The sequence below is a fragment of the Symphalangus syndactylus genome, chromosome 22 (genome assembly GCF_028878055.3).
Source record: "Symphalangus syndactylus isolate Jambi chromosome 22, NHGRI_mSymSyn1-v2.1_pri, whole genome shotgun sequence".
Lineage (NCBI taxonomy): Eukaryota > Metazoa > Chordata > Mammalia > Primates > Hylobatidae > Symphalangus > Symphalangus syndactylus.
The window spans coordinates 18,634,442-18,651,809 of record NC_072444.2 but is presented as its reverse complement, the minus strand read 5'-3'; the positions used below and the strand labels follow the sequence as shown (position 1 = coordinate 18,651,809).

The window sequence follows — 17,368 nt, the reverse complement described above, 5'->3', positions numbered from 1 at the left end:
ATCAGAACTAGAAAAATGAGCCAGGAGCAGTGACTCATGCTTGTAATCCCAGCACTTAAACCTGGGAGGCAGAGGTTGCAGTGAGCTGAGATCATGCCACTGTACTCCAGCAATCTGAGCAACAAGAGCAAAACTCCGTCTCAAAAAACAAAAAAAGCAGGTGACAGGCTGGGCACGCTGGCTCACACCTGTAATCCCAACGCTTTGGGAGGCCGAGGCAGGCGGATTACTTGAGGTCAGGAATTCGAGACCAACCTGGCCAACATGGGGAAACCCTGTCTCTACTGAAAATACAAAAATTAGCTGGTCGTGGTGGCGAATGCCTGTAATCCCAGCTACTCAGGAGGCTGAGGCAGGAGAATTGCTTGAATCCGAAAGGTGGAGATTGCAGTGGGCCGAGATCATGCCACTGCACTCCAGCCTGGGCAAGAGAGCAAGACTCTATCTCAAATTAAAAATAAATAAATAAATAAGTAATAAAAAATTAAAAAAGCAGGTGACATTAGGCTATGAACAAAACACTCAGTGCACACCCCACTTGAATCTCTTCCAGAAACCTGCAGCCTCCCAAAAAACAGTCTCATTGGAACACATCGGAAGACCTGGGAAATAAAAAAAAGGGTTGAATGAGGTCTACTTACCCAACTGCTGCAGGAAAAGTAGCAGATGATCCTCCGTCTGCACCAAAGCCCGGTAGCCCACTGAGTCATCCTTCTTCAAGAACACCTGGATATACAGCTATAAGCCACAGTCAAGACCAGTGTAGTCAGTGAGGATCCAAATGCCTCTGAGAGCACCAGACCCCAGGATCCAAATGCCTCTGAGAGCACCAGACCCCAGGATCCAAATGCCTCTGAGAGCACCAGACCCCAGGAGTCAAAGCCTGGACTTTACAGAGGTACAAGCCATGGCTTGTTATTTGATGTCTAAACAATGTAGCTATTATCTGGATGCCAGTAAGTGATACATAGTCTTAGGAGCCAACACAATGATGTTGGGGTCTCCCAGACCTTTCCATGGAAGAACTTGAGTACTCCACGGGTACCACGCCATTCATCCATGCTCTAATCACACCCCACAAAGGTGAGCAGGAGGCCGGGATTAGACTTTCTGCTTTAGAAACGAAGAAGCCACAACCCTAGCAGCTGAGGAACACAACCAGATGCACACAGAGGCAATACTGGGTAGTGATGAGGAGTCCAGGCTGTGGGGTTAGACCTGAATCTGAACCCCAGTGACACCTCTTACTAGCTCCGTGACTCTGGCTATGGTACTCGATCCCACCAGGCCACAGAATCATTTTAAAAGCAGGTCAGGAACAACCGCTTCACGAGAGTGTTCGGAGGGTTAAATCAATTAATGTGTAAGTTAAAAGCTTAGAACAGTGCCTGGTGCACAATGATGAGCTGGCATAAATAATACCCGCCTTTAGTGTGATTTCTAACAACTCAGTGGCTCAGGGAGCACTAGAACACATGTTCAGAGAGCGTAATCCGAGCCCCATGGCTAAGACCTGGCCCTGAGGAAAGGACGCCATGTGCTGAGAAGCCCACAGGACAGTCTGCAAAGAAAGGCTCTGCCTCACCCGCTCAGGCCGAGTGCCGCTCTGTTCCAGGCTAAATGTAATCGTGGTGTCCAGCAGCCGCCGACCTGTCTCCACGAGGTATAGGTTAATGGTGTAGGTCTGATTGAAGCAAGCCAGAGAGTCCTAGGGGTACAGACAGCACGTGTCAACTACAGGTATCCCCCGAAAGCAAAGCCCACCAAAGGAAGTCCAAGGACTGGGGGCAAATACCCTAGAGAAGGAGCCAGGCCAGAAGGGGAAACATATGCAAAGGAGAATAAAAGAGAAAAGCAAGCTAAATCCTAAGGCAGAAATAAGGTGCCTGAGTAAATAAATGAAATTACAACTACCATACTCGTCTTGGAAGCCAGTACAGAGTAGCAGAGACTTCTGAGAGAGAGGTAGGGCTGAGCAAGGTAAGACTGAGCAAGACAGGAGGCAGGGAAACGCTTAGATGGAGGCCACAGCAGGAACCTATGCCTCCAGCCAGGGGCTCATGCCTCCGCTACAGGGTAACTGCACAGATTACTACTCAACTGTGCCAGCCAGGATCCCAAAAGAAATGGGGACGCTCAGGCCCAGAGGAGAAAGTGGCTAGGAACAGATTCTAGGGATTCTACCTCCTAATCTCCCAGCAAAATGAGATTAAGAGAAACATCATTTAATTTACAGTACTTAGGAAACCCCATTTGAAGCTGGGAACTCTAGGATGTGCTCCTAACCAAAGCTGTTCCCCCAACTCTCTTTGGTGGCCTCCTGCGTCTCTAGGTCTGGCATACTGCCCAGTGCCACACCCTACCTTTGAACTAGACTTCTCCGAAAAGCTCCCCATTGACCCATCTTCAGAATTGCTAGTTTTCTGCTATGAGAAAGAGAAGGACAGGAGAAAATTCAGCCAAAGGGTCACTTCCCAGTCGCTGAAAAGAAGCTTTTGTTTCTGTCTTCTTAGCACTTAAGAGAAGACAACGCTCATTTCTCACCCCTGCCCACAAAGCCTATTCAACCCTTAACAGCCCCATAAGAAAGTAAGGTCATCACATTAGGGTCTCGTTCCTGGGGAGAAATGGGGTGCGCAGAAAGCTCTATACGGTGAGGCAAGACCTCACTTCTCAACAGCCTCCTGCCCCCTGGGTTCATACTGACCAGGTCAATGTGCCCAGACTTCTGATTTTCAGGGTTCCTAGTGGAGACCAGGAAGGAAAATCCCAAGTGCTGACTGTTGTTCTCAATACTCACCACTTCATTCCGACAGGCCATGACTGCAGCCACCGTCTTCTCCCCAGTGGTGGCAAAGCTCACTAGGGCAGTCTGGGGGAAAAGCAAGGCATCAGCTCCTAAATGGGACCAGTACTAGCCAGCTGCCTTACAGAGGGTCACCTCTCCAGGGCCTTAGAGTTGAAAGTGCTCCCCACTTCGGAGCAGACTGGTCAGGCATTTAAGAGCAGAGGGAGGCCTCGGTTGCATCTACAGCTGAAAACAGAACTCTCCCTACCTCCAACGCAGGCACAGGTCAATCTTAAATCCCATGCTGCTTATTCTTACTATCTACGGGGAAGCTCTCATTTATGTCCCCATATTTCCTTTGGACTAAGGAAGGCACTAGTTTTGCTCTAAAGATCCTTTGTAATATTCAGGAGGAAATATACCATTTCTACGGTAAGGCTACCTACCCCCTCTCAAACCACTTATGGGAAGGTGTCATCAATCTTGGGCCTAAGAGCAAACGTTTCCAGATTCAAAAGCACTGCCTTCTAGCATCCATGTCTTGGAGAGATCTCCTGAATCCTAGCAAACCATGTTGCCTGCAGTTACCTGTGGGAAGTTTTTAAGCAAACTCAGGGTTCCGTAATGGTACTGCAGCAGAGCATAGTGGCTTGGGGACAAGTGCAGGAAGAACTGGGCCCGGGAAGCGTCCACTGGGTTGGGCTGGGTAGGCAGGACCGGGGTTGGAATCCACTTCCAAATTCTAAGTCGAGAGACTGGAAGGCAAGAAGGAGGAGGATTATGGCTAACAGCTGACGACACCCTGACCCATCCCAGGCTCACACCCTCTGCCCTACTTTGCCGGGGGAAGTAACTGGGCCATGGCAGGTGGCTCCAAACGCTCCAGTTCAAGTTCCCCAAAGGGGAAAGTGACCGATTTCCTCTTACACCAGTTCAGCCAGAGGCCTGAATGGCTTCCACTGCTCAGGAAGAGTCTGGGAGAAAGAATCATGCCAAACTTTCTACTCCCCACAGGAAATGCCTCAGGCCAGAAGAAGCGGTGGCAGCCTCCCACCTGCAGTGCGATCTGTCTCAACTCCCATTCCGTCTCCAGAGCCAAAGTTTGGAGGGAACGTGAGCTCGGGTCAGGACACACCAGGACAGCCTCATCCACCACACCACAGGCTCCGGACAGGTGCTGCAGCCATGGAGTTGAAACCCTAACCTACAGAAATGTCATCGTTAACAGGAAGCTCGTGAAAGATTTTTACATTTCCCTCTCAGCCCAACAGCAATATTGCTGCCAGCATCCCACTGGGGGGTCCTAAGCTCAAAGGTTCTTCATGGTTGGTTGTATAGGAGTTCTTCCTGTCCCCTGAAACCCCACCTTCCAACCTCCTGAGAGCCTTCAAAGCTGGAAAAAATATCAGGATTTTCTTTCTGGTCACTGGAAAAATATACCCGATAATTTTAAATACCTGACACTTCAGAATCAGCACTTCTTTGCTATATTTGCCATATGTGGTGTCCTACTGTGATTTCACAGCACTGTAAGATACTTACGGGCAGAGACTAGATCTATGTAAACTTTTAGCCACCCCAGAAGATAACACATGCAAATATGACTACTGTAAATAGAGGCCTAATGGGAAGGCAGCTGGCAAGTTACCAGAATGAGGGAGCATAAGTAGCTTTTGCATCTGCCCAGCCAAGTTCCCTGTTCCCCAGTACAAAGAAATCTATCGAGTCTCCCCAACCCCACCTTATTCACAGGCTCCTGTCACCCTCCTGTACCTGCTGAACAATCTCTCCATCTTCCACATTAAACTTGACAACGTTCACATGGCTGAAGGGAACAACTCCGAGGGCCCACACCACCCCAGAGCCGTAAGAATACACCATCTGGTAGTGGATGCTGTCACTAAGAGAGGGAAGAAGAAACCGCAGCGTCAGCTTTAAACCCAGGACAGGATTATCCTCAGGGGCTGCCAGGCCTCAGCCAGATGTCACCAACTAGTAATTCCCAAATAGGTTTTCTTTGGCTCACACAGTTTGGGGGCTTTTGTTGTTGTTGTTCTTAATTTGAATTAGTTGTCAACATTTAGAAGATATTATACTTCACAATCAGATTTCTAAATTTTCCTACAGTTAGAAGACCTGGCAACACCAGGCCTAAATACAGAGCGCCAATCAGGTGGGTAAGGCTGCCCCCTCCAGGCAGGCCAGGCGCACTGCAGCTCCCATCCAGCCAGTGTTGCTCACGGATATTTCATAACCCGCCTCATAGCATTTTCTTTGTTGTGTTTTTTTAGACAGTGTCTCACTCTGTCACCGAGGCTGCAGTGCAGTGGTGCGATCACGGCTCGCTGCAGCCTCTACCTCCCGAGGCTCAGGTGATCCTCCCACCTCAGCCTCCCAAGTAGCTGGGATCACAAGCATGCACCACCACGCCCGGCTAATTTTTTGTATTTTTTGTAGAGATGGGGTTGCCCAGGCTGGTCTCGAACTCCTGAGCTCAAGTGATCTACCCACCTCAGGCTCCCAAAGTGCAGGGATTACAGGATGAGACACCAGGCCAGGCCAGAATTTCCTGCTCTAAACTTTGAAAATGGCCACAGGGTGTCCAAGTAGATCCTTTTCTCTTGTTCCCTCCCTCTTGTTCCTTCCCAATTTCAATGTTTTCTACCAGCAGGACCTCGAGAAACCATTTCACACCTCACTCAGCCTACCCTGGGTCTTCTTGAGTTGTTCTAACTCTTAATATGAATGAAAGGCTCAGTCAGAACTAGAACCAGAACTAGAACTTGAACTAGAAGTCAGAAGGCACAAAGTACCACATCCACGAGCAAGTGAGTGGCTCCCGTAGCATGGCTCGCCCTAGCACCCCAGTTTGAGAGTGTTCTCCTCAGTGCAAAGGAAACTCCAGGCATACTCCGGAGTTTCACCCATACTCACAGCCTTCGAGATCTTGTGAGTGCAACACACTCCATGCAACACCAACAAGAGACAGGCCTGGGTTAAAGCAAATGCTTCGGGTCCCTCAAGGAGAAAGAGGAGCTCCTAGAGAGTAGGACGAGGCAGCTGTTGCCTGTGAGCAGGCAGCCTTACCTTTCTGGGAGATGTTCCACCCACTTGAGGTGCCCACTGGAGATGATGGAGGGCAAGCGTAGTCTTCTTCAGGACTGCGATGTACCTTACAGACTCCTGCAGGCCAACCAGCCCAAGTGCCTGGAAACTGAGCACAAGTACAGGTTGAGAGCGGCCCGCACCTGCAGAGCCTCAGGCTGGAAGAGACAGTCCAGAACAGTACCCACTGTTGCTTAGTGGGTAAGAAAACAGGCTTTGGGGTCAAACCCAGCTGGATCCTAACCCTGGCTCTGCCTTGTTAGTCAACGTCAGATTCTGCACTTGCAACCATTTGGCCACACTGCTTGCTTCCCTGAAACCATCTATGTCTCCTAAAGGCTGTTCCCTCCTTTTTTGTATTTTTAATAGAGATGGGGTTTCACCGTGTTGGCCAGGATGGTCTCGACCTCCTGACCTCGTGATGCACCCGCCTTGGCCCAAATCCCAAAGTGTTGGGATTACAGGCGTGAGCCACTGCACCTGGCCCAAGTCTGGGCTGATCTTGAGTCTTTGGGCTCAAGCAATCCTCCCACCTCAGCATCCCAAATTGCTGGGATTACAGGTGTCAGCCACTGCATCTGGTCTGAAATCTACATTTTTAACCATTAGCCTTTCCTGGGTCCTTGGCTGCCCACCCTGGAGACAGCCCAACTGTGTTTGTAGTGGCAGGGCTTCCCTCTCCCTGCTGTCCCTAACCCCCTTCTCCAGCTTGGGTATTATATAGTTATGGCTTCCCTTTAGTGAGCACCTGTTAAGTGCCAGGTCTGCAGGCAAAGTGCTTCACACAATTTCTAATTCAGACAAGCGGCCTGAAAAGTAAAGGAAGTCTGAAGCTGAAAGGCTGGGTGACTGACCTCGGTTTACCCAGCTGCTGAGCAGCAGCAGAGTGGCTCTGAAGTCAGCTCTGTCTACAGCTGAGACAGCGTGGAGGCAAGGCTTTAGAGCCCAACGGTCATGGCTGTTTCCACACAGTAATGCAAGGCATACATGAATAACCACAGCCCAGTTAGCAGCAGGGCCATGGCTGGGAGGGGCATGATTAGTCACTGTGCAGCAGAAATGTGCTGAAGTCTAGCTATCTCCCTTACAGGGCATGCATGGGGACGTGGTCATCCTGGATGGAGCAATTGGAGAAATTGGCACCCGCAGAGGAAGGGCCCCTGGAGTCAGCTGTCACAGAGGCCGCTGACCAAGCCTGGCACCTGAATATCCCACTATCTCCTCCAGGTCTGGCTAGACCTGGCTCAGGTGCAGAGGACACCACCTGCCACCCTTCATTCTCTGCCCCTGGCCAGTTTTGGCCTTAAATGGTTGTAGGCTGCTTTCCCCTCAGCCCAGTTTGCAGATGGTCCTCTACACTCCTGCAGTCTTCCCAGTCTTCCTCGCGAGGCGAGAGGGCTGGGCCTGAGCTCTCCTTCAGCACTTCCTGCTGAGGCTAGTGCTTGACCTGGCCTAGGCCTGGGCGAACTTGGTGAATTCATTTCCTCTTCTGCCCGGAGCCTGCTTCCTGCTGTCCTTCCCAAGGGCGTGGTGAGAAGTGGGCAGGAGTAGGAAGTCTTCAAAGAACAGAGGCATTGAGAGGGTGTCAGGGGCACAATGCCGTTGTGAAGGTCACCCCACACCGTGGGATCCAGCCTGACCTCCCAACAGCAGGGCTGGAGGTGGCCCTCTCTTCCATGCACGGCGGAAAAAAGAGGGCCACCGTACACCCTGAAGCTGATTTACTCTCATTCAGAACTGCTTTCATGAAATACAAATAGAACAATGTGGGCTGGATGCGGTGGCTCACACCTATAATCCCAGCACTTTGGGAGGCCAAGGTGGGTAGATCACTTGAGCTCAGGAGTTTGAGACCAGCCTGGGCAACATGGTGAAACCCCATCTCTCCTTAAAATTTTAAAACAGAAAATCAAAAACAAATAGAACAAGGTGGACAAAAATCTACCACTAGAGTCCCCAAGAATAAAACCTCCCAGGATGCCATGGACACTTTAGACGCTGGCTCTTGACTCTTGCAGTGACATCACTCTCAGCCCAAGCCTGTCTTCCTGGCATCCATCAGATCTGCAGCCCTGGTTTGGAAGTGTGTGGAGGGCTAGGAAGGATACCTAATTCTCCTCAGCAAATCCCTCTGCCAAGGGGTACCCAGGGCTGAGGAGAAACCCCAGCTCCAGTGTGGAGCTGTGCTGTCATGGCAGTCTCAAGGCAGCCAGTGGAAGTTGGCTGACAAGGCAAACTAAGGCAATCCACGCAGAACAAATCCAATGGCCACCCAGGCTGGAGTGCAGTGGCATGATCATGGCTCACTGAGCCTCCAACTCTCAGGCTTGAGCAATTCTCCCACCTCAGCCTCCCAAGTAGTGGGGACCACAGGCACGTGGCACCATGCCTAATTTATTTTTATTTTTTTGTAGAGACGGGATCTTGCTGAATTGCCCAGGCTGGTTTCAAACTTCTGGGCTCACCAAAGGCCTCTTTTCTAAGAAAGAGCCCTCTCCCTCTTGTTGTCTCCAGGAGAGACATCCTGCAAAGTTGTATTTCCTTTTTTTTTCCTTTGGGGATGGAGTTTTGCTCTGTCACCCAGACTGGAGTGCAGTGCTCCAATCTTAGAATCACGGCAACCTCCGCCTCCAGGGTTCAAGCGATTCTCCTGCCTCAGCCTCCTGACTAGCTTGGACTACAGGCACACGCCACTATGCCCAGCTAGTTTTTTTTTTTTTTCTATATTTAGTAGAGACGGGGTTTCACCGTGTTAGCTAGGATGGTCTCAATCTCTTGACCTTATGATCTGCCCGCCTCGGCCTCCCAAAGTGCTGGGATTCCAGGCATGAGCCACCGTGCACAGCCCAGAGTTTTATTCTTTACAGGAGGTCAGTGCCCATCACATTCCCTGTCTACAGACAAATAAAAAGCTGCTCTCCCCAGAGAGGCGGCAGCAGTCCTGATGGTCCAGTGAGACCCAGAAGATTCCAGGAGACCTTCAGTCCTGAGTCCCTTTCAGTCATCGTCTTCTGAGTCGGACTCTTCTGCGGACTCGGATGCGCTCTCTGGCAAGTCGTCTCCCATCTGCTGGAAACTTCCCGACTGTGAATCCCACATGTATTTGACAGTCACCTTGAATTCAGCCATCTCATACCCAAAAAGCTTCTGCAAGAGACAACGGGAACAAAGAATCAGGAGGAATGAAGGTATTCAAAGTGCAGGGTGGCGTTTTCAGCAGGCAGAGGAAAGCCAGCGCCCCCACCCGCAACAGCCCTCAAGGCGCCAGACTCACCAGGATGCGAGCCTGCTCTGGGGTCAGCACATCGCCCTCCTTGCATACCTCGTAGTCAGACAGCAGAGTCACCACACCTGCAGAAGAGCATGGCTCTCAGTTACCTCTGGCCCAGAGGCCTGCAGAGCCCTCTCTGCCCCTGCCACGTTGGAAGGAATCCAGTCAGCCACCTGCCCTCCCCATGGCTCCAACACACACTGGGCAGTGGCTGTCTCCCTGAGGTCCCTTTGATTCGCTGCAGCCTCGACCTCCTGGGCTCTAGTGCTCCTCTTGCCACAGCCTCCCATGTAGCTAGGACCACAGGCGCACACCACCATGGCTAATTTTTTGACTTTTTTTTTTTTAACAAGCGCAAGGCCCCTGACGGGCCTCAAGGGCTGCATTTTGGCTGTAAGTTACTGTCTGCTTTCACCCCCACTGTGAGGCGTGCACTCTTAGCCCCATTTTCTCATGAGAAAATGGAAGCTTGTAGAAATAACTTGCTCAGCCAGAAAGGGATGAGTTTGCAGGCCTGTGCTCTTGGACTCTAGGCTGTGACCTTTTGGCTCCAGGGCTGCCCATACCTCTCTTGAGGGCGGTGGGCAGGCCCAGCTGCCTGAGCTGTGGCTCCATGGAGTGGGGGAACTGCTCCAGGGGCCCTGGATCCAGGCTCACAGGGAAAGCTGCTGTGTTACCAGCTCGGGCGTAGTCCATTTCTGTGTATTTCGTGAACCACCTAAGGGAAAAGAGAAGTGGAAGGAGGGGATGCTCCTGGCCACGCCACCAGCCCATGAGTCAGGCTCCCCCAAGTGTCCTGTGGTCCTGGGCATTCCCCCATCACAGACCTTGGCTGCTGGCCAGCAGCCAGCCCAGAGCACCATGCTGGAGAGGACAGAGAGGGCTGTGGTCCCAGGCCACTAGCTCAGTGACAGGCTTCCAGGAGCAGTTCCAACTTGATGCCACATATGGAACGAAGTTCCTGCATCATCCCCTCCCTGAAATCCCCTCTCACCCACCTCTTTCCCTCCGTTCCTCAGCAGTACTTACTCATTCACCTCCTCCTTTGTGCGGTTGGTGAACAGGAGACCCACTTCACCCCTCAACCTTTTGCTGACCTACAAATCAAGAGTGAGGCCAGCTTGGTCGCATTAGAGCAGTGGTTCTCTACTAGGCACATTTTTGCTCACCAGGGGACATTTGGCAACGTTTAAAGATGTTTCTGGTTGTCACAGCAGGAAGGAGTGGGAGGCAGAAGTGTGCTATTCCCTGGGTCTGGAGGTGAAGGGAGAACCCAGAGCTTTAAGCTAGGCCCTGCTCTCCCTGAGCCTCGGGCCTGCCGATGGCTGGGGGAGGCTATCACGTGGGAGTAGTGGGAGAGAAGGAGGCTTTGCCTTAGCCCCACCGCGTGAGGACCAGAGACTTACCTGGTGCAGGTTGTCTTTGTATTCATCAGATGGGCTCCGACCCAAGGCCACCATCATCACCTTGTTTTTGCCAAAGAACATCCTACCGAGCAAGAGAAAGAGCGTCTGTGAAGGAACTGCCCTGCCCGCCCCACCCCTCAGCAACACGCAAAGCGGCTCTGGTCCCCAGCGAGCTCAGGCCCAGGCTGAGCCAGTGGCACCCACTTCTTCATGCTGCCTGGCCACACTGTCCCCACCTCGGGGCCCCTTTCATTATGTTCCCACCCACAGACTACTGACATGGCAACATTTTCTCTCCCAGCCCGTCACGAGCATCATGTACCGGTTCTCTATCTGGATGTATGCAGGAGGCATGTTAACAGCCTGAACCAGAGCTGGTGCGGCAAGAGACCACCACCACAGCCACCTGCGCCAGGACAGAAACTTGCCATGTGGCTCCTGCATCCTGCTCCCAGGTCACTGTCTGTGTCCCAGTGTCCATACTGACATTCTAAAACTGGTGTGATGCTCCTAAATGGCCCAGAGTCCAGGGTTAAAGGGCCGCTTCTCCTGAAAGGACCACCTCTCAAACATCTCCGGAGCAACTACCAAGTCCTGCCCCTAAAGCTCAGGGCAAAATCTGCTTTTTTTTGAGGTGGAGTTTCATTCTGTCACCCAGGCTGGAGTGCAATGGTGCAATCTCAGCTCACTGCAGCCTCTGCCTCATGGGTTCAAGCGATTCTTCTGCCTCAGCCTCCTGAGTAGCTGGGATTATAGGTGCCTGCCACCATGCCCGGATAATTTTTGTATTTTTAGTAGAGAAGGGGTTTCGCCACGTTGGCCAGGCTGGTCTCAAACTCCTGACCTCAGGTGATCCGCCTGCCTCAGCCTCCCAAAGTGCCAGGATTACAGGCGTGAGCCACTGCACCTGGCCTAACACCAGCTTTAACAGTGAAAAGGAAGTGCTCTTCAGTGGCAGGTAGCACTTTGTCCTTATTCAGGTGTCAGCGGCATGACCTAGGCACCTAAAGGGTCAGAAACTGCTCCTGTGCTTTGACTGAGAGCAGCCTGGCCGGGTCCCCACTCAGAAGGGCCTTCTTCCCCCTGCCCGCTCACCGGCTGTGCTTCCAGGCGTTCCGGATGTCCTTCAGCTTGCTGTTCCTCATGTTGGCCACAGAGAAGATGAAAAGGTACTTGTAGGTGTCCACGCATTTCCGAAGCTGTGGGACAATTCACGAGGCTCTGAGTTCAAGCAGCAGCATACAATGGGCACCACTCTGGCCTCAGATGAGAATGAATCTGCTCTGGGCCCCTGACAACTATGGAAACTGGAGGAACTGGAGGCCTCTAATTTGGTTGTCTCCTACCTCCATTGCTGAAATTAGGATTCCTAACCACAGGGGAGGTTGAGCCATGGATCTACACCCCACGGCCTTTTCCAGGTCTCTCACTTATTTATGACCAACAGCGGAACTGATCATCAACCGTTAACCTAGAAACATTCACCCACACTAGGAAGGGTCCTGCTATACATGGAAACACACGGAGCCTCACTGTTACGAGGGGAGGCAGCTCATCAGTACTGCTCTGCACATGGTGCTGGCCAAAGCCACCACGAGGCGGCCTCCAGGAGTGGAGTCATTGTGCGGGAGGAGACTGTTTCACCCAGCCTGCAGCCCAGGTTGGCAGGTCAGAAGCTGTACAGACAGTGGGTTGGTGCAGTCACTGACACCTGGGAAATCTCCCAGCTCTATTTTTTTTTTTAAAGACAGGGTCTCACTCTGTTGCCCAGGCTGCGTACCACCACGTCCAGCTAGTTCTTTTTTCTTTTCTTTTTGTAGAGATGAGGTTTTGTCATATTGCCCAGGCTGCTCTTGAGCTCCCAGCCTCAAACTATCTGACCCACTTGGCCTCCCAAAGTGCTGGGATTACAGGCGTGGCCCACCGTTCCTGGCCTCCTCCTGCTTTTTGACATTGGGCAGGCTAACAAACCTCTGTAAGCTTCAGTGACCCCAAATGCAAAACAGCAACATCATCACCTAGTACCCACATCACAGGGATGTTATGAGGATGGAGTGGAACAACGCATAAGAAACACAGTGCAGGACAGGGCACAGAGTACGAGCTAGTCAAAGCTGGAAATCATCACTATGGAAGTTTTTGCTGGTGCTGCTGCTGGAGGAAAAAGGCCTGGATTAGCAGCTTGGAGATTTTTTTTCCACTAGTATGCTCCCCTGGCCAACAGTCCTATACCTACCTTTATGAGCCAAACAATTGCAAGCTCTAGAAAAAGAACAACGTCTTACCTCTTCTATCAGGTTTTGTTTCAATTCCAAGCCTTTCTTGGCAGTTTTGGTTAAGGAGACTAATAAAAACAAAAAGGAGAGAGATGATGAGAGACCCATCTAGATGCATTGGAGACTTATTTTACTTTCTTCTCCCCTTTGGCAGAGAGAGCTCAGTTGGATGCAGCCATTCTGAAAACAGGCAGCAAGGCCTTTGTGGCCATCATTTCTGGCACACAAAGCCATTCCCAGGGACCATGGAATGCCTACTCATTAGCATTCCTGGGCCTGAAGATCCCTGGATAGAACTCCTGCTATTTAGACAAACTAGGCCTTTCTTAGCCCCTAAGGCTGACCCAAAAAACTTGATTGCAGTGTGGGGGTGGAGGCCGTTCCTGCTGCTGGAGTGCTCTCAGTGGCAGACCTCACCTGCTGGCTGAGGCAGGCCCCTCTTTTTTTTTATTTTTGAGATGGGGTCTCACTCTGTCACCCAGGCTGGAGTGCGATGGCTCGATCTCGGCTCACTGCAACCTTGGGCTCCTAGGCTCAGGCAATCCTCCCACACAGGACTGCAGGCACATACCGCCGTGGCCTACTAATTTTGGCTGGGACCACAGAAATGCACCACCATGCCCAGGTGAGTTTTGTATTTTTTGCAGAGATGGCTTTTGCCATGTTGACCAGGTTGGTCTCAAGAGATCTGCCTACCTCAGTCTCCCAAAGTGTTGGAATCATAGGTGTGAGCCACCATGCCTGGCCCCTTGCTGCTCTTGACCATGATGCAGAGGCCACTCTAGCTGGCCTATGCTGTGCTGTGCAACCATGAGGCTGGGGACTGAATCTCCTGATATGTATCTGCACTCCAGTTTTGCAATTTGGACCCAAAGATGCAGCAACACTTCTCTGGGGAGGAACATGTACCTCTACTGTAAAAATGGCTGGGGCCCAATTTGCTCCCTACCCACAGAGTTTGGCATTTGCCAGACCTGACCCAGGCCCCCTCCACAGAATCAAATCGTTCCAGAAACACTTAACAGAACTCCAACTGCAAAGCTCCAGGCGCCTTCACAAAGGGACCCAGGCCTCTCTTCTTTAACCTGCCCGGCACTCAGCCCCTCTTAACAAGGCACATCAGTCAATGATAAGTGGAGCAGAGGAGGGCAAACGAAATATAGGGGGCCACTTCCCATCATTTCCACTGTTATACCTTTGGCTCAAGCCAGCATCACCCTCTCTTGGATTAATGCTGGGCTCACTGCTTCCATTCCTGCCCTCTGCCCTGTCTTCCCCAACTATTCTCACCAAGGCAACCAGAGTGACCCTTTATAAATAAAGGTAAATCACATGGGTCCTCTGCTACCCACTTCACCTGGGCAGGAAAGCCAATGCCTTGCCAAGGCCGAGGAAGTCCTGCCCTCTCTGCCTAACCCCCTCCCCCAACTCTATTTGGCTCCTTCTGCTCCAGCCTCACTGGCCTCTTGTCCCAAACATGTCATATCTGCTCCCATTTCAGAGCCTTTTCACTTCACGTTCCCTCTACTTGGAACAGCATTCTCCCAGATAATTCCACAGTTGCAAAATTCCACAGGTTGCTCGCTTCCTTTATTTTCTGCTCATTTGTCACTTCATCAGTGAGACCTTTCCCGACCACATTATACAAAATATCGCCATCTCTTCACCTCATTTTCAATCAGATTTTTAGCATTTTGTGGAATGTGTTTCTCCTACAACGTTAGGCTCGATAAGAAATAGGCTTTCCTTATAACTGCTGTATCACCTCCAACGCCTAGAAAGTGCCAGACTCCTAAATATTTTTGAATATTCCAGGGAGCCTTGTTAAAAGAGAGGCCACCACAGCAAAGGTGGTCAAAAATGGTCTCTTAAGAGGTGCTCAAGTCGGGCATAGTGGCTCACGCCTGTAATCCCAGCACCTAGGGAGGGTGAGGCGGGAGGGTTGTTGGAGCCCAGGTGTTCGAGACCAGCTTTGGCAACATACTGAGAGTCGTCTGTATAAAAAATAAACAAAAAAACCTAGCTGGGTGTGGTGGCGTATGCCTGTAGTCTCAGCTACTCGGGAGGCTGAGGTGGGAGGATCGCCTAAGCCAAGGAGGTCAAGGCTGCAGTGACTTATTTTATTTATTTATTTTTGAGACGGAGTCTCGCTCTGTCGCGCCCAGGCTGCAGTACAGTGGAGCGATCTCGGCTCACTGCAACCTCTGCCTCCCGGGTTCAAGCGATTCTCCCGCCTCAGTCTCCCAAGTAGCTGGCATTACAGGCACCTACCACCATGCCCATTTAATTTTTAGTATTTTTAGTAGAGAAGGAGTTTCACCATATTGGCCAGGCTGGTCTGGAACTCCCGACCTCAGGTGATTCGCCCGCCTCGGCCTCCCAAAGTGCTGGGATTACAGGCGTGAGCCACCGCATCCGGCCTGCAGTGTTACGATCGCGCCACTGCACTCCAGCCTGGGCAAAAGAGCGAGACCCTGTCTCAGAGGGATACTATTAACTGACAACTAAGAAGGCGCAAGCCATACGAAGAGGTAAGCATGCCAGGCAGAAACAACCGCAGACACACAACGCCAGACAGGGCAACAAGCCTGTCCTGAAAGAAGGGAAAGGCAGCCAGGGTGGCAGGAGTGCAGAAGATGAGAAAGGGCCGAGGTTGGGAAAAGTGGGCCGAAACGGCACCAGGCACAGCCGGGGGCGGTGTTCAGGAGCTGCTTCCCGGCCCAGTCGGCCTTGAAACTAGGCAAAAAGAGTCTCCGCTCCCCGGACCGGACCAGGTGTCAGCCCCTCTGGCGGTTTTACAGCCCCGAAGCCCCCATTCCAGCACGCAGCGAGGCAGCGGAACACCTCGAGGATGTCCTGGCGTTCCAATCTGCGCCCCTGCCGCCCCGAAGCCCTCACCGCAGGCTAGACAGCCAGCCCACAGAGCTCCCCCCAGGGTGCCGACTACCCCTTCACCCACCCTTCTTGTCGCGCTTGGATTTGGGCATGGCGCTGAATCCACGTGTGGCGGAAGACGGTGCACCGCGTTAGGACCCCGGCGGCGCGGGGGCCTCTGGGACGGCCCTTGGGGGCTGCCCCTCGCGTGTGCCTGACCTAATGCGCACTGCAGCCTGCCTCTCCCTGCCAAGCCGCCGCCTGCGCTTTCTCCCGCGCCTGTAGGGCGACTTCCCGCGTGCCGAGGCCGTCCCCGAATCCCGAGCGTCCGACCGAGGGCCTCACGCGCTGTCCCAGCTCTGTAGTCCCGCGGAGGCGGAGCCCGCGGCGCGGTGCATGCCGTGACGGCGGTGGGCGGTGCCTGCGCTCGCATCATGGCGGCTGAGTGGGCTTCGTGTTTCTGGCTTTGGGCTGCGCTGCTGATTCCTGTGGCCGCGGTCTACGAAGACCAAGTGGGCAAGTTTGATTGGTGCGTAGGTGTGGAACATATTCGAGAGATAAGTGGCTGTTTCCTCAGTACCGGTCTCCTACCTGCTAAGGGTTGTCATGTAACAGGATTGGCCACATAATTTGCAGGACCCAGTACGAAATGAAAACGTGGGGCCCCTTGTTAAAAAATTATTAAGGATTTAAAGTCTTTGGAAGCAGAGCTTTAAACCAAGTGTTAGGGGTCCTTCTAAGCTGATCCTTGTGTGTAAGCCGGACCTGCCATCCAGGCATGCTTGGGGTGCCGGTCAGAGGTCACTGATCCCGTCCTCTCTCGTCAGGTTCCATTTTTTTTGACTGTGAGGTTTCTGGTCTAGCAGGTGTCAGAGGTCGCCAAGCCGTCGGTGAACTTTAATTCCTACTCTAATTGGTGTCTTGTAGGCATGTGAACAGGAGCTTTTGTCTTGAAAGTCCTAAACTGAGTCCTTTTCCCCCTCTCATCAACCTAGTCTGGCCCTGGGCTCAGAGCAGGATTGCCCAAAACAGTAAGCAGCTAGAATATGCCATTCATTCATTCATTCATTCACCCACCACGTCTTCGTTAAGGCCCTGGAGTAGCTTGCTTTTGTTTGACTTTTACCAATTAAGAGTTGTGTGATCGGCTGGGCGCGGTGGCTCACGCTTGTAATCCCAGCACTTTGGGAGGCCGAGGCGGGCGGATCACGAGGTCAGGAGATCGAGACCACGGTGAAACACCGTCTCTGCTAAAAAAATACAAAAAATTAGCTGGGCGTGGTGGCGGGTGCCTGTAGTCCCAGCTACTCAGAGAGGCTGAGGCAGGAGAATGGCGTGAACCTGGGAGGCTGAGCTTGCAATGAGCCGAGATTGCGCCACTGCACTCCAGCCTGGGTGACAGAGCGAGACTCCGTCTCAAAAAAAAAAAAAAAAAAAAAAAAAAAAAAAAGAGTTGTGTGATCTTGGGGAAAGTGACTTAACCACTCTGTGCCTTGTTTTTTTTGTCTATAGAATGGGTTTAGTAAGAGTCCGTTATCTCTTACAGTACTTGTGAGAATGAATGAGACAATCACATTAAATTACTTAGCACAATGCCTGGCTCATTGAATGCAGCCATTAAATGTTATCTGTTATTATTGCTATTTAC

General features: G+C 51.9%; 2 protein-coding genes and 1 long non-coding RNA gene across 40 annotated transcripts in view; 2 read left to right on the top strand and 1 right to left on the bottom strand.

Moving 5' to 3' along the window:
• Positions 1–419: 419 nt before the first annotated feature.
• On the top strand, positions 420–4,249 carry LOC134735633 (uncharacterized). Its single transcript, XR_010118945.1, has 2 exons — positions 420–898; positions 3,803–4,249. It is a non-coding gene; the product is annotated as an uncharacterized lncRNA (long non-coding RNA).
• Positions 4,250–8,274: 4,025 nt separating this feature from the next.
• MRTO4 (MRT4 homolog, ribosome maturation factor) lies at positions 8,275–16,156 on the bottom strand. Of its 5 annotated transcripts, none has more exons than XM_055262323.2 (8): positions 15,806–16,123; positions 12,856–12,914; positions 11,666–11,769; positions 10,571–10,652; positions 10,194–10,261; positions 9,731–9,882; positions 9,168–9,244; positions 8,275–9,040 (listed from the first exon to the last, which is right to left on the bottom strand). In XM_055262323.2, the coding sequence occupies exons 1-8, from the start codon at positions 15,831–15,833 to the stop codon at positions 8,891–8,893; spliced, it is 720 nt and encodes a 239-aa protein (XP_055118298.1). In that variant the 5' UTR covers positions 15,834–16,123; the 3' UTR covers positions 8,275–8,890. The 5 variants fall into 5 exon arrangements, with proteins under 5 accessions (XP_055118298.1, XP_055118299.1, XP_063487824.1 ...); XM_055262324.2 differs by lacking the exon at positions 15,806–16,123 and adding an exon at positions 15,167–15,712; XM_063631754.1 differs by lacking the exon at positions 12,856–12,914 and having other exon boundaries at positions 15,806–16,156.
• The window catches only part of EMC1 (ER membrane protein complex subunit 1), a 34,086-nt gene continuing 32,845 nt past the window's right edge, over positions 16,128–17,368 (top strand). For 31 of the 34 annotated variants that reach the window (XM_063631700.1, XM_063631699.1, XM_063631713.1 and 28 more), the window contains exon 1: positions 16,139–16,249. In XM_063631700.1, coding sequence (XP_063487770.1) covers positions 16,155–16,249 — 95 coding nt within the window. In that variant the 5' untranslated portion in view covers positions 16,139–16,154. Of the gene's footprint in view, positions 16,250–17,368 lie in introns of all 34 variants that reach the window. The other 3 variants (XM_055262269.2, XM_055262270.2, XM_055262272.2) reach the window with 3 other exon arrangements.

Bases quoted from the DNA above. Each gene is read 5' to 3' on its own strand.
- MRTO4 (XM_063631754.1), bottom strand. From the start codon at position 16,156: ATGATGCGAGCGCAGGCACCGCCCACCGCCGTCACGGCATGCACCGCG. The intron at 9,883-10,193 runs GTAAGTACTGCT...CTTTTCCCTTAG, and splicing joins ACAAAGGAGGAGGTGAATGA to GTGGTTCACGAAATACACAG. The intron at 9,041-9,167 runs GTGAGTCTGGCG...TGTCTCTTGCAG, and splicing joins CAGAGCAGGCTCGCATCCTG to AAGCTTTTTGGGTATGAGAT.